This window comes from Chiloscyllium punctatum, chromosome 39 (assembly GCF_047496795.1).
Source record: "Chiloscyllium punctatum isolate Juve2018m chromosome 39, sChiPun1.3, whole genome shotgun sequence".
Lineage (NCBI taxonomy): Eukaryota > Metazoa > Chordata > Chondrichthyes > Orectolobiformes > Hemiscylliidae > Chiloscyllium > Chiloscyllium punctatum.
Window position 1 is genome coordinate 47,636,597 of NC_092777.1, and position 14,377 is coordinate 47,650,973.

At 38.1% G+C, this 14,377-nt stretch overlaps 1 protein-coding gene across 1 annotated transcript in view; it reads right to left on the minus strand.

Annotated features, from left to right (window-relative positions):
- sirt7 (sirtuin 7) overlaps positions 1-14,377 on the minus strand; it is a 41,338-nt gene that overhangs the window by 8,650 nt on the left and 18,311 nt on the right. The window contains exons 2-7 of the mRNA XM_072558638.1: positions 13,699-13,836; positions 12,062-12,166; positions 10,262-10,332; positions 8,476-8,548; positions 4,727-4,825; positions 519-755 (exon numbers count right to left, since the gene is read on the minus strand). Coding sequence (XP_072414739.1) covers positions 519-755; positions 4,727-4,825; positions 8,476-8,548; positions 10,262-10,332; positions 12,062-12,166; positions 13,699-13,836 — 723 coding nt within the window. The remainder of the gene's footprint in view (positions 1-518; positions 756-4,726; positions 4,826-8,475; positions 8,549-10,261; positions 10,333-12,061; positions 12,167-13,698; positions 13,837-14,377) is intronic.

Here is a 14,377-nt window from a genome sequence, read left to right on the forward strand (position 1 = left end):
GGAATTAAGAGTCTAATGACGACCATTGATTGCCAGAAAAACCCATCTGGTTCACTAATGTTCTTTAGGGAAGGAACTGTCATTGTTACCTAGTCTGGCCTACATGTGACTCCTGACCCACAGCAATGTAGTTGATTCTTAACTGCCCCAAGGGTAGTTATGGATGCACAATAAATGCTGTCTAGCCAATGAAGCTCTTATCCCGTGAATGAATAAAGAAAAAAATTAAAATTATTAAATTACGAAAGTTACTGTTCTTAGAATTAAATCTTTTAACACAGTATTTCTTCACTATTATTTTGAAAGCCCAATAATTTTTACTTACATGGAGATTATTATGGATTCAATAGTCCTTCATTGATAGTTTTACTTATCTTCTCTAGTCTACACAGAAGTTGCTAGAAATTCTTCTTCACACAAAAATGTACAATGAGGTGTGGCATGACTATTTTAAATACAACCAAAGTCCATTCATTATCTGAAGTGACAAAAGAAGTTTCTGAGAAACATTGTTTAACCTTTAAACTGGATCCAAGACAAATGATGACATCAGCTTTCTTGGCTGCTTCAGCTGCTCCTTTCCAGTTCAGTGGCTGCTCCAGTGTTCCCTTTTCCCCAAAGTGCACAATTGTGTCTCGCAGCTCACTATTACATTTGTGGCACTTTCTTCCAGTATTGTGTTTGTGCAGTGATGTGCGTTCCGTAACATCGAAAAGACGAATGTATTCTCGGTTAGGAGAGCAATATGTGCATACCTGCAAAAATCACATCACCATAATCAAGTAAAATGTTGACAGTAATTAACTAATGTCAGTAACTATGTGTGGGAGTATAAAAACTAAATATAAAAAGATGACAAAGTACATAGAAGGTTATTGTATAGGGCAGGAGGTCATGGTACAGGAGTAACACAGCAGCACAGATAGAATTGGCTGGCTATTGAATGCATAAATGGATCACAGTTTCAGATTGGCAGGTCTGACAAGTGGGTCCCACAGAGGTCTGTGCTGGGCCCTCAACATTTTCCAATTTTATATTAATAATCTAGCTGAGGGTATTGAATGCATGGTGTCTATATTTGCAAATTGCACAAAGATAGTTAAGTACATTTGCTGTGAAGGTGACACAAAAAGGATGCAGATTAATGCAGATAAAGTGAATGGGCACAAATCTGGCAGATAGGAGTGTAATGTGGGAAAATGTGAAGTTCACTTTGGCAGGAGAAACAAAAAGCAGAGTATTACTTAAATGGAGAATGATCACTAAATTCTGAGATGTAGAGGGATCTAGATGTCCTAGTGCAAAAGTTAAAAAGGATTAGTATGCAGCTAGGTGTAGCATGTAATCAGGCAGGCTAATGGGACGGTCGCCTTTATGATGAGAGGACTGGAACATAAAACTAAGGAGGTCATGCTTCACTTACACAGGGCGTTGATGAGACCACATCACGAAGACTGCGCACAGTTTTGTTCTCCAAATTTAGGGAAGGATGTAAATGCATTGAAGATGATTTGGAGTGGTTGACTGGATTGTTACCTGGAAAAGGAGTTGTCTTATGAGGAAAGATTCAATAGGCTGGGTTTGTTTTCATTAGAATTTAAAAGATTGTGAATGGTTTTCACAAGGTGGATGCGAACCGTAATGTTTAATCTTAAGGAAGAAGAAGCGGGACACTGTTTTCAAAGTATTAGTTGTCCTTTTAGGATAGAGATGAGGGGAATATTTTTGCCCCTGGAGAAATGCATTAACTTCTAATTTCTGCCCCTGGAGGGAGTGCTTGTTGGGGGGGGGGGGGGGGGGGGGGTGGTCATTGAATATTTTAAACTTGAAAGTAGATAAGATTCTTGTTAGGCAAGGGAATCAAACATTATTGAGAATAGATGTGAATATGGGATACTGGAACACTAACAGCTGAATGGCAGAGCACTCTTGAAAGGCTGAATGGCCTACTTTTGCACTAATTTAACGTTTATCTGTAAACCATTTTAACTTTACAGGCCACAGTTCTTAAAACAATCTGGCCACTAATCTATAAAATGACAGACAGTTGTGAGAAAACCTTAGTGTGCCAGTGATGCCAAGGAGGAGGTCAAGGCCTTGTGAGGAGTGTGAGCCCAGCACTGCTAGGTGCTTATAGACTGTGGAGTTAGACTGTTTACGTGTTTCTTTGCTTTTATATTTTTTAGTAAGAAGGGCTATAATGCTTAACTTTTAACTTTGTTTTCCTTATTTTACTGCTTTGTGTCTAAGATTCTGTACCTATGTACCCTTGTATCTAAGATAGTGCCAACTTGTAAACCTTTCATTGTAGGAGAAAGTGAGGACTGCAGATGCTGGAGATCAGAGCCGAAAATGTGTTGGTGGAAAAGCGCAGCAGGTCAGGCAACATCCAAGGAACAGGAGAATCGACGTTTCGGGCATCAGCCCTTCTTCAGGAATGAGGAAAGTGAGTCCAGCAGGATAAGATAAAAGGTAGGGAGGAGGGACTTGGGGGTGGGGTGTTGGGAATGCGATAGGTGGAAGGAGGTCAAGGTGAGGGTGATAGGCTGGAGTGGGGGTGGGGGCGGAGAGGTCAGGAAGAAGATTGGAGGTTAGGAAGGCGGTGCTGAGTTCGAGGGATTTAACCGAGACAAGGTGGGGGGAGGGGAAATGAGGAAACTGCAGAAATGTGAGTTCATCCCTTGTGGTTGGAGGGTTCCCAGGCGGAAGATGAGGCGCACTTCCTCCAACCGTCGTGTTGCCATGGTCTGGCAATGGAGGAGTCCAAGGACCTGCATGCCCTTGGTGGAGTGGGAGGGGGAGTTGAAGTGTTGGGCTACGGGGTGGTTGGGTTGGTTGGTCCGGGTGTCCCAGAGGTGTTCTCTGAAATATTCCGCAAGTAGGCGGCCTGTCTCCCCAATATAGAGGAGGCCACATCGGGTGCAGCGGATGCAATAGATGATGTGTGGAGGTGCAGGCGAATTTGTGGCGGACATTGAAGTGTCCGTTGGGGCCTTGGAGGGAGGTAAGAGGGTAGGTGTGGGCGCAAGTTTTGCATTTCTTGCGGTTGCAGGGGAAGGTGCCGGAAGTGGAGGTTGAGTTGGTGGGGGGTGTGGACCGGACGAGGGACTCACGGAGGGAGTGGTTTTTTCGGAACGCTGATAGGGGAGGGAAGGGAAATATGTCCCTGGTGGTGGGGTCCGTTTGGAGGTGGCGGAAATGACGGCGGATGATACGTTGGACATGGAGGTTGGTGGGGTGGTAGGTGAGGACCAGTGGGGTTCTGTCCTGGTGGCGGTTGGAGGGGCGGGGCTTAAGAGTGGAGGAGCGGGAAGTGGAAGAGATGTGGTGGAGGGCATCGTCGACTAAGTCTGGGGGGAAATTGCGGTCCTTGAAGAAGGAGGCCATCTGGGTGGTCTGCTGGACACACTTTCCTCATTCCTGAAGAAGGGCTGATGCCCGAAACGTCGATTCTCATGTTCCTTGGATGTTGCCTGACCTGCTGCGCTTTTCCAGCAACACATTTTCAACTTTTCATTGTACTTATGTGAATACACGTGACAATAAACCCAATTCAATTCAATGGTCCAAGTTGTGGCTTGGTTACAATTCATTAGGCTTCACCACATATAATTCCATCATTTCATTTTTTTTTTAACCATGATGATTATCGATAACCCTCTCTGGAGAAAATGTTGGCAAATAAAAGGACTACCGCAGTTGTAATATCTCTCTTGATATTAATTTTACACTTTAACTTTTTATTTTCATTAATCAAAGAACAGTGCACTACTAACATGCAGAACCTCCGGAAAGTACCATCAGCCCAACAGATTAAACAGTTAATATTCTTCTATTTCTTTTCCACTTTGAATTAATTTGTGTTTGCTATGTGGAAAACTCGATGTTAGAAACTGTCGGTAGTTGAGTCAATTGTGTAACTCAGATTATGAATCTTTTCTTGCATTGTTCTTTGAGATACGCCCAGGACATTTTTGCCTGTAATTTCCTCTTCAAAGAAAAAGAGCAAACAAAATAAGGAAGGCAGAATATTTCAAACTTATGCACTGTAGTGTTTTAATTGTGCCTCAAGGCAAAATAATTTATTTCACTAAGTAGCTGAGCTATATAGATCAGAAAGGTCCTTAGTTAAATCCAGTTTGCACAATTACATGATCTCAATCACATCAATTATAGCACAGCAACTGGCTTCAGGTCTTGGGTTACAAATGCGAAGATCTGCCCCAGTATCCATTTGGAAACTATATTGGTAGTATATACAGATGAAGATTGGGCAAGGATATATTTTGGGGAAAAATATAATTCTATTAAATTTTCCCTTTCTTCCTATTTTGATTTCTTACTGCAGGGTCATCACTGAATTGCAGGCCATCTTGCAGTGCCTCACCAAGTGGTTATTATTCATGTATGAATCAGAAAAGTACAGAGGTACTGCATTCAGGAGAAAGAAAATTTTGATTGAAAAGAAATTCCAAAGACATTGTTGTGAGGTTTCTTTTTGTTTTAAAAAAACTTACAATGGGAAACATTTTAAATTATGCCAAAAAGAGAAACAGAAACACAATTTGTTTGTGATGTTACTAAATATCTTTAAGTGGCTAAAGACAATCAAATTGTCAAAAACAGGTTCACATGATAAATTATAGGTACATCCTGACATCCCAATAGTGAGATGAATATAGGCGCAACATACTCAAGCTGCATGCCAGCTCCTGTATTATCTTACCTCTATATACATATTTCCATGTAGTTCAGAAAGTGCCTTCCTGGGTAAACTGCTACGTAAATGTAATCCATCACAATTCTGAGACACTACATGGTGCACCTTGAGGGAGAAACACAGGAAGGATATTTCTTAAACTGGGATTTTGAATTTTCAACATTCTGATATGGTTATGAAAAGCCTTGTGAAAGGCACAAAGTCAAATACTAATCTGAATTCTTCACATTTTAATAAAAATGAAATTGTAAAAGGCAGGATGTAACCAATTGCTTTACAGTGAATGGTGACCCAAGAGACATTTCCTCTCCCCTCAGGATTTCCTCAAGATAGAAATGGTATGGATGAACCATTCCCTTATAAAGATCCCTTGTTTCAGAAAATGTATCAGTTAGATTTGAGCTTGTCAAGAGAGGGAACAATGATTCAGTAAACTAAGTACTGCAAATATAAAATAGCAATCATCTAACTGAGAAAAATGGAAAATTTAGATTTTAATTACTCCTTTGAAAAGTTTTGGCATTATGGACTTTATCCTGTGAGGAAGTGAATATTACACTACATAGTCAATTAATTTTAATGATGCAGTTAAACTACAATTATAATTAACTGTTCTATACTGAATTAAAAGAAGCCATATTGAAAGAAAGAGACTGTAGATCATAGCAATATAAACACAATGTGAATTAACTGTGATCATGAACTCAATTGCTATAATACAAAACAGGGATTAAAGGGGCAATCATACAGCCGTCCACAGTTGTATCTTTCTATAAAGGCATTGTTTTACATGGCTCCACTGGTGCTTTATAGTTAGTGGCTTTCTTGCAAAAGAAAGGGAAGAAAAACCGTAAACTATAACATACACTGTTGAAAATCAGTACGTTGAAATTGAGGGATTTAACAATTCTCTGTTGAATCCACGAATCTCTGTGAACCAATGGTTTACTAGTTTAACATTTGCAGTTTTCAATAGCTACTGTGAAGTCTTCACCTACATTTGACACTAATTACTGGCCAGAACGGTGTGTGTTTTATTTTAAATTTTCTAATTCCTATTTCAATGTTAATCTCAGCTGGTTAACACGGTTGTCTCATGTTTTGATATTTTCAGCACAGAAATTTTGGTGTACTTGATTTCTGTTCAGCTATATTTGAGGAAGTTTCTTTATTCTGTTCTAGTTCTACATATGCCAGCAAGGAAAGTTTTACAGTGGGCTCAAGGGAATTTTAATTGCATGATTTGAATTTCATCCAGAGTTGTCCCTGAACACAGAAATGATTAGGATTTTCCATTGCGAGAGAATTAAAACTTGCTGACATATGTTCAGCATAGGTCAATCTTTTATGGAGAATTTAATTTCAGAAAAGACTTTCTTCATGGCGCCTACAAGGATTCATGATTATTAAAATAATATGCAAATATTTACAATCAGGGTACCTACATGATTTCCTCTATGACAGCACAGATACATAAGACAGGGAAAATCAGGGAGCACAAATGATTTACATAAGCACAATGCATTCTGCATTTCCAATAAACTGCATTTAATACAAATCCATCTGTACAAGCCAATTTTGTAAATTTGATTTAGGATAAAAAAGTGCAAATGGCTCATTTCAAACCTGTTTGCAGGTCTAGATCAATGAGTAAAAAGTGTGCATTTCATTGAATTAACTGGGCTTGTAGAACTGATTGAAGAGCATGGAGGCTACATGTCAATTCTTGATTCAGTTTGAACCCCTGTCTTGCATTAAGGAAAGGATAAATTGGCTGAGAAGGATAGTAAAAAGAATAGTTGACTCATATGACCAAGTTCTTTGATAAAGGTAGGTATAGGTTGTGCAAATGGATTGTCACAAAAGTTTGACGAATGTACCATATATAACAAACGTTGCAGAAAAATAATTGGGTAGGTGGCTGAAGGGATAGAAAATGGCATGGGATCAGAAAAAAAAAGAGTAGTGGCATATGGTTATTTTTCAAATTGCCAGGAAGTATGCAGTGGTGCTGCCTCAAGGTCAGCATTGGAATCAATGTTCTTTTGGAATGACCTGAACTTGGAAATGCTGTACTGAACAAAATCTGAAAGTTTCAGAGAAGACACAAAGCAAGGAAAAGGACTAATAATTGATGAATGATTGCAAATGAATTCAGGAAGACATACTGGTGAAATGGACAGATTGCAAACAAAATTTAACAAAGTTTTAAGAAGTCTGGAGTAATTTATTTTGTTGGGAAGAAGAAGAATGAGGGGAATCACTTGGAATGTTAACATAATGATTGCTACTGAACTAGAAATTTGGAGGCCTGGATTAATGAATTCAAAACCAGTGAGTAAAAAAAAAGTTGAAGTAAAAAGTTAGATCAGTAATGGTGACCATGTAACTGCCACATTGCTGAAAAGCCCTAAACTAAAACAAAGAACGTCAGATGTGGAGATCCGAAACCAAAACATAAATTGCGGGAGAAACTCAGTGTGGCAGCATCTTTGGAGAGAAAACAGAGTTAACATTTCAAGTCTGGCAAATCTTCATCAGAACTTCCAGATGCTGTCAGTGTGCGTTTCTCCAGTAATTTCTGTTTTTGTTGCTGAAAGGTCCATCTGGTTTACTGGTCTCCTATAGCAAAGGAGATTTAGCATCCTTACTTGTGTCTTCAGATAGGAATGTAGTTGACTCTTAACTGCTCCTGGAATGGGTTAGCAAACCACTCAGTTGTCAAAAAAAGGTAGATCATCATGCTCTCATTGTCAATTAGTGTTAGAAATAAATGCTAACTTTGCTAGTGGTGCCCACATCCTATGAATAAATAGAGGCAGCAAGCTAAACTAAATAGTGCAATTTTAAAGGGGGCGCAAGAGCAGAGAAACCTGCAAATCTGCAGTAATCAAATAGAGTTATTGGCCAATTCTGTGCACCACACTTTACTTGAAAGGGATCAGAGGAGATTTACCAGAATAGTATCAAAAATGAAATATTTCAGTTCCCTCGGAAAAGCTAAACCTGAAAATGAAAAAAAATAGGAGATTTGATATTGATACTCAAAAGGATTTACATTTAGTGAATAGGGAGAAACTACTTTCTATGTCAAAGTGTTGGTAACTAACACACACAGCATATTTGCCAGTTACTGGACCTCTATGTAAAAACACTTTCTTTTCACGCAAGTTATTGTGATGTAGAGTGCACTTTTGAAGATGTGGATTCAATAATAAATTTCAATCAGGAACTGGATAAAATTACTAGGCCTTGAGGAAAGCAGGGGATTGGGGGGAGGAGGTGGGTGGGACTAATTGGATAACACTTTCAAATTGACAGAAAAAAACATTTAGGATCGGATGGCTTCCTTCTGTGTGGTATCATTCCAATCATCCTATGATGAACTTCCCTGACCTGAAATGCATTTAATAGTCACCATCATTTCTTCAGTTTATTTTGCTGTGGTTTGCAGGAGAGCTTATTGTTCACAATGTTTTTCTTTAAATCCACAAAATAAAACAAAAGAAAGAATTGCGGATGCTGGAGACATAAATCCAAACACAAATTTCTGGTGAAACTCAGTAGGTCTGGTAGCATCTGGCACTACTGATGAAGAATCACCAGATTTGAAAGTTAACTCTGCTTTCTCCCGACAGATGCTGTCAGACCTGTTGAGTTTCAACAGCAATTTGTTTTTATTTTCCCCAACCATGTATGAAGTAAGAATCAGTCATTGTAACACAATAAAAGAGAAAAAAAATTCTAGTTCTTACCAGTTTTTCTTTATAAAGTTGAGTGATGCACATATGAGTCAGGGTGGGCTCTGCCTCACTGAGATCTGCTGTGCTTTACCACAAATAAACAACATATACTTCAGCAGACTAAATAACAGAGTTACACATTCAGCCTGTTGTGTCTGTGCTGACTCTCTGTAGGGCAATCACCTTGTGCCATTCCCTGCCTTTAGCCCACAACCCTACATTTTTGTTTTCCTCTTCAGATAATAAACCAACTCCCTTCAGAAAACTTAACTGATCCTGCTTCCTCCACATTCTGAGGACCACTCTATATCCTAATCATCTGCTGAGTTCAAAATATTTTAACTCGCATCACCAAGGCTTCTAACTGTGTCCTCTGGTTTGCAATCATTCCATCAGTGGGAATTGGTTTTTCCCATCTACTCTGGCCAGATCCTTTAGGATTTTGAATACTTCTACCGAAACTCCTCTCAACCTTTTTTCTTCCAAGGTGAACAAGTAACTTCTCCAATCTATTTGTGCAACTGAAGTTCCTTACTCCTGGAAGCTTTCTCGCAAATCTTTTATGTACCCACTAAGGCCTTCAACATATTTCCTTCAGTGCAGTTCCCAGCATTAAACATAATCTCCAGTTGAGGCCGAAATAGTGTTTCATATAGGTTAGCACATCATCCCTGATTTTGCATTTTATGTCTCAAAGTCGAGGATGCTCTATTAACCAATCCCTTACATATATCCAGGTCTCCCTGCTCCTGCAACTCCTTTAGAACAGTACTTTTTCATTTTTTAAAAATATTTTTCCCTCCAAAATGAATCACTTCACCCTTCTCTACATTAAAATTTAAAGCCACTTGCTTACCTATTCTATCTACATCCTTTTGAGTTCTACTCGATCCTTCTTATGGTTTGCAATACTTCCAAATGTCATATCATCTGTAAATTTGAAATCAACAAAAATACGACAAGATGCAATAATATACTCTTGCCCCTTCAAAAAGTAAATGTATGGACTAGATGACTGGCTGGAAACTTGAAACATTCAGTATCACCTATGGGTAAATAAAATTGGCAAATAACCTGTAACAATTTCTGATCAGACAATATGTTAATACATACTGGTACTTATGCATTGTAGCTCAAATGTTTTATTTTGCAACAATCAAAAAATTATTTTTATTTGAAACACATGCAGGGATGTTTTACAATGTGGCTCTGAGCACCTAGACTGACCTTGTTTCAATGAAATCATCTCTTAATTTTCCAGCTTTCCACCTGTGGGGAGTGGGAAAACGACATTGCTCTTTGCCAACTCCAATTGCTGCCTGGTCATGCTACAAATGGCTTAATTGGGGCCCATGTTAATACTCTATTTTTGGTTTAATCTCACATAGGCAGTGAAAGAACATTATTATTTTAAAAGTATAATAGGTCTTGGCAGGAGGGCTGGCAGCAATTATGGTAAATTACTGCAAACTCAACTACACCACTGCCAACAACAATTGTGTCAGACTGAAACTGCAGAGATCGGAGTAAATCAAAAAGCCTGGGTATAGTCTTACTTCGAATAGTCTGAACATTTCCTTTGTTAAATTTGCCACCATAAATAAGGCACAGGTTTGCTTTTTGATCATTTGAATTGCACTTATGGCAAGATCTAAAATTGTGGAACTCTCTACAACATTCATTTCACCAGTTAGTGCAGTTATGCATTCTAACCATTTAGAAAGATATCTGACATTTTTAGTCCAAAAATAACAGCTATATCATTTGGTGTAATAGCTCATATAAAGATTTTCCTTACCTCACTTCCCTACCGCTCTGCAATAATGTCCACACCCCTTTGGGGCCTCTGTAATCTGGGATAGATGCAGCCTGCATTAAGCAGAAACAAAGTAACATCTTATTATTTCAACAAAGTAAAAGTAAAAAGGTCTGTTTGTTAAAGAAAAATGCATTTATAAAGCACATTTAACATACTAAACTGTCTCAATGCAGTTCTCAGGATTTGTCACTGAGCCACATTAGAAGATATCAGGACAAGTGGTCAAAAGCTCGACTGAAAAGGTAGGCATTAAGGAATATCTTGCATGAAACGAAGGAAAGAAACAAAGATGCAGAGAAGTTTATGGTTAGAATTAATATAGTTAATCCACCAGCTTAATGTCTAACATTTCTACAGTAATATTACTGACAATAAGCAATCCCAGTGATACTTATACTACTTGTAAACAATACAGGATGAAAGGAACTGGTAAACAAACATGCATCGAATGTAATGTTTATCAGATTTACTGTTTGTTCTAAGTCATTGAATTGGATGATTTAGAATAACGTTTTCATTTTTAAATGCAATTGATGTAAAGTGATAAAATTTCATCCTTGAACATCAATTGAAATGCAACGAGTTACAACTTGTGTTTACGTTGTTTCACTTGATGAGTGTTTCAAAATCTCCACTGTGACAAACGTCAAGGATTGTAACTGAAATAAATGGATACATGATCAGACCTGTCCACAAAAGCCTTCTGTTATCCAACACACTCTTGAAAATGCCTCATAACTATGCACGATATAGACAAATAAATCATATAGGGATGTGCTAAGAGGTACTTTCTATTGAAACCAAGATATATTTATTATCTCTAGATATTCAAAGTAAAGGCTGTGTCCTAATTCATTGGCTGATACGTAGAGATATTCATACTGAGCCTGTCTTGAATTTTAGCAAATAATGCTGGCAGCTTGAGTGCCTTGAATTATGGTGCTTTCATGTCTTGGCCTCGATTTGAGGAGAGTTCTTTTCCCCCTGATAAAACGAGACATAAATAATTTGGCAACTTTGGAAGTGTTAGTAAATATTATACAAACTATGAAAAGTTGCTGCTTCTTCAGTCATGCAGCCTGAGGAATGATTTGTTTTTAAAGTTATGAAAAGGCTGATTAGACGACATGTGGAGATGAGAATAAATCCAAGACGGTCACCAATAAAATCAAACAAAGAATGCAGGATATGATTTCAAAACAAATTACGAGAATATGAAACTTGTTATCACTGAGTGAGGTTGAAATAATTGGCATAGATGCATTTAAAGGGAAGCTACCTAATTAAGGAAGAAAAGAATAGAAGGATGCCTTTAATGGGGTGAGGTGAAATAAAGTGGAAAAATACTTCTATGAAGTAAATGCTTGCTGGCCACAAAGACCATTTGTGTTCTGCTAGTTTATTGCAATCAACAGTTCTATTTCTGCATTCAAAGTATTTTGTACAGTGCTTCTGAATGATATCCAAAAAGCTAAAATTGTTCTACAGCACTGACTATTTCCATTCAAAGCAATGGAATCAAGCATTCATATCAGTATCACCCTACTTGGGGTGAGACAGCTTCTCATGCAAACTCTGACTGTCTGTGGGACCACACTTTTGAACTGATGCAATGAAAATCACGTTAGCCTTTAAAATTTGACAAACCGAAGAATGCTACACCTATAAACTGTTTCATAGTAGCTTGAATGCAGAAGACTAAGCAGAAATAGTTTGAAATTCTTGTGATCTGCTAATCACGGCTCTCATTTTTCTGGCTTGGTTATAGGATTGCCTTACCGTGCTGATTCCTGCACCAGAATAGATTACTGGGTATTGTGCTTCTTGTATAGCTGCTGCCAGCAGGTTAACTTTTCTCCTTAGTTCTTCAGGCTCATCAATAACCTAACAAAAATAAATAGCAGAGTTGTCACAGCCTAAATGCTTTAAATGCATCCACCATACAACAGCACTTTAAAAAATTGTATTCTACAAATTATTTAAAAAGAATAAAGATACCTTGCATTTATAGAATGCTTTTCATATCTAAAAACATCTCAAATTGTTTAAAAGAAATTAAAATCTGAAATACAGCACGACACAATGGGTAGCATGCTGGAAATCGAGGCCTGATTTTCCTGAAGTATTCAGAAAAGTTAAAGATTTGATAAAAGTACGCAAAATTCCCAAAAGTACTGGCCTTTTAGATCCAGATAGAAAGCACGCACCAAGTTTCTGTACTTAGCAAGAATTATTTATTACAAATTAATAAATTAAAGCTTTGGTAAATAATTGTGAACCATCAACACATAATTCTACAGTTTATAACTTGCCTTACAAACAAATACAGACAGACAAGAAAAATGGATGTTATGGGCAAAGACTGGGAAGGTAGTTCAATGACCCGTGACCATAGGGTTTGCTGTTTCTTGATCTTCTTCCTTCTGGTACTTTCAGGAGGCACAAGGTGACGAATTCACACTTATAACATCTCAAATTTATTGGTTAAAGGAACAGCTTACAGAACCATATTGTCTCTCTGCAGATTGAGTGGGCGCTTTGTAGAACACTACGTTCCGTCTGTAAAAACGACCCAGAGCTTCCAGTTGCCTGCCACTTCAACACATCACTGTGTTCTCACACTGACATTTCTATCTCAGACCTGCTGCAGTGCTTCAACGAGGTTCAGTGCAAGCTGGAAGAACGGCATTCTGTTTGGGGACTCTGTAGCCTTCAGGACTCAATAACAGAGTTCAATAATTTTCGAAGCTGAATACCCCTTTTCATGTCCTTTACCCACTCCCATACCTAGTCACAGCATGAGCTGTTTCAAGCACAAACAACTCATTTTCACTTATTCATTGTCCTCATTATCAGCTTTTCTCCTTCCCTGGTTTACTATCAACCATCCCTTTGTTTTCTCTCTTTGTGGGCTCCATCTCCACCTATCCACTCACTCCATTCCCTATCATCAGCATAACAACCACCTTTTTGTAGCTATTCCCTTATGGTGAAGGGTGATTCAACTCAAAATGTTACCTCAGCTTTTCCTCCATAAATGCTGCCAGATTTGCTATGTTTCGCCAGCAATTTGTTTTGTGTTAGACATCTTTGCACTCTTGACTAACACTTATTCTTCAGTCAAGATCATTTGGTCACTGTCACAAATTGACTGCTGTGTTTCTTACATTCCAATCGTGACCACTTTTCAAAGGACGTTGTGAAAGGCAAGGAAATGCATATTCTTCTTCTTGGATCCAGTAGAAGGAATGGCAGAAATTGGTCATGGCAGCAGTCCAGTACTACAAGAAGTTTTAAATATATTTAAAGTAATCTTTCCTCGAACATAAATCACTATTGAGCAAATCTGTTGCTGTGCACAGCTAATCAATGTGGAAGCTCAGGAGTCAACTACAATGCACGAAAAAATTATTTACCTCTTCAAGTTTCCTCTTTCGTGCCTCAGTCTTCTGTTTTCGCCTTTCCAACTCTTGCACAGTATCAACACATGCTGCAAGCACAGCGAGGTCATCCTTTGTTCGTAGTTCTTGTGGTTTTTGTAGAATTTTGGATACCTGCAAGAGATTCAGTGATGGAGATATTAGAGGAAATGGGTCAATAAAACGTGGAATACATTACCACCAATTGAAACTCAAGCTAATTCAATTAGCTAAGTTTCTTATATTTAGTGAAGAAAAATATTTTTCAAGTAGGTACTTAGAAAGAACAGGAAAACTGAACAAGAACAGATAATTACAGTGTGGATCAAATGAAAATATTCTTCAATAAGTTTTACAAACGACCATCTCAGAGTATTACTTTGCAAACTTTAGTCTCAACAGATACATTCTTAATGCTAGCAAGTTTAAAGTGTACACTGTTTAAAACATGAGAATAGCATTAAAAACATGAAAGAATGCATACTTTTATTTACAGCCCCAATTTAATATCACCAAATAAGAGTCTGAAACAAGGTTTCAATGCCTGTTCTGACAAGAGACAAGTTGTACTCGAGTGAATTCATTTTATCACCGTACCTATGTAGTTTTTATGCAAGAGTCTTCATAGATTACCCAATGTCACTTCCATAGCGACAGAATCTGTCATGTATTGTAC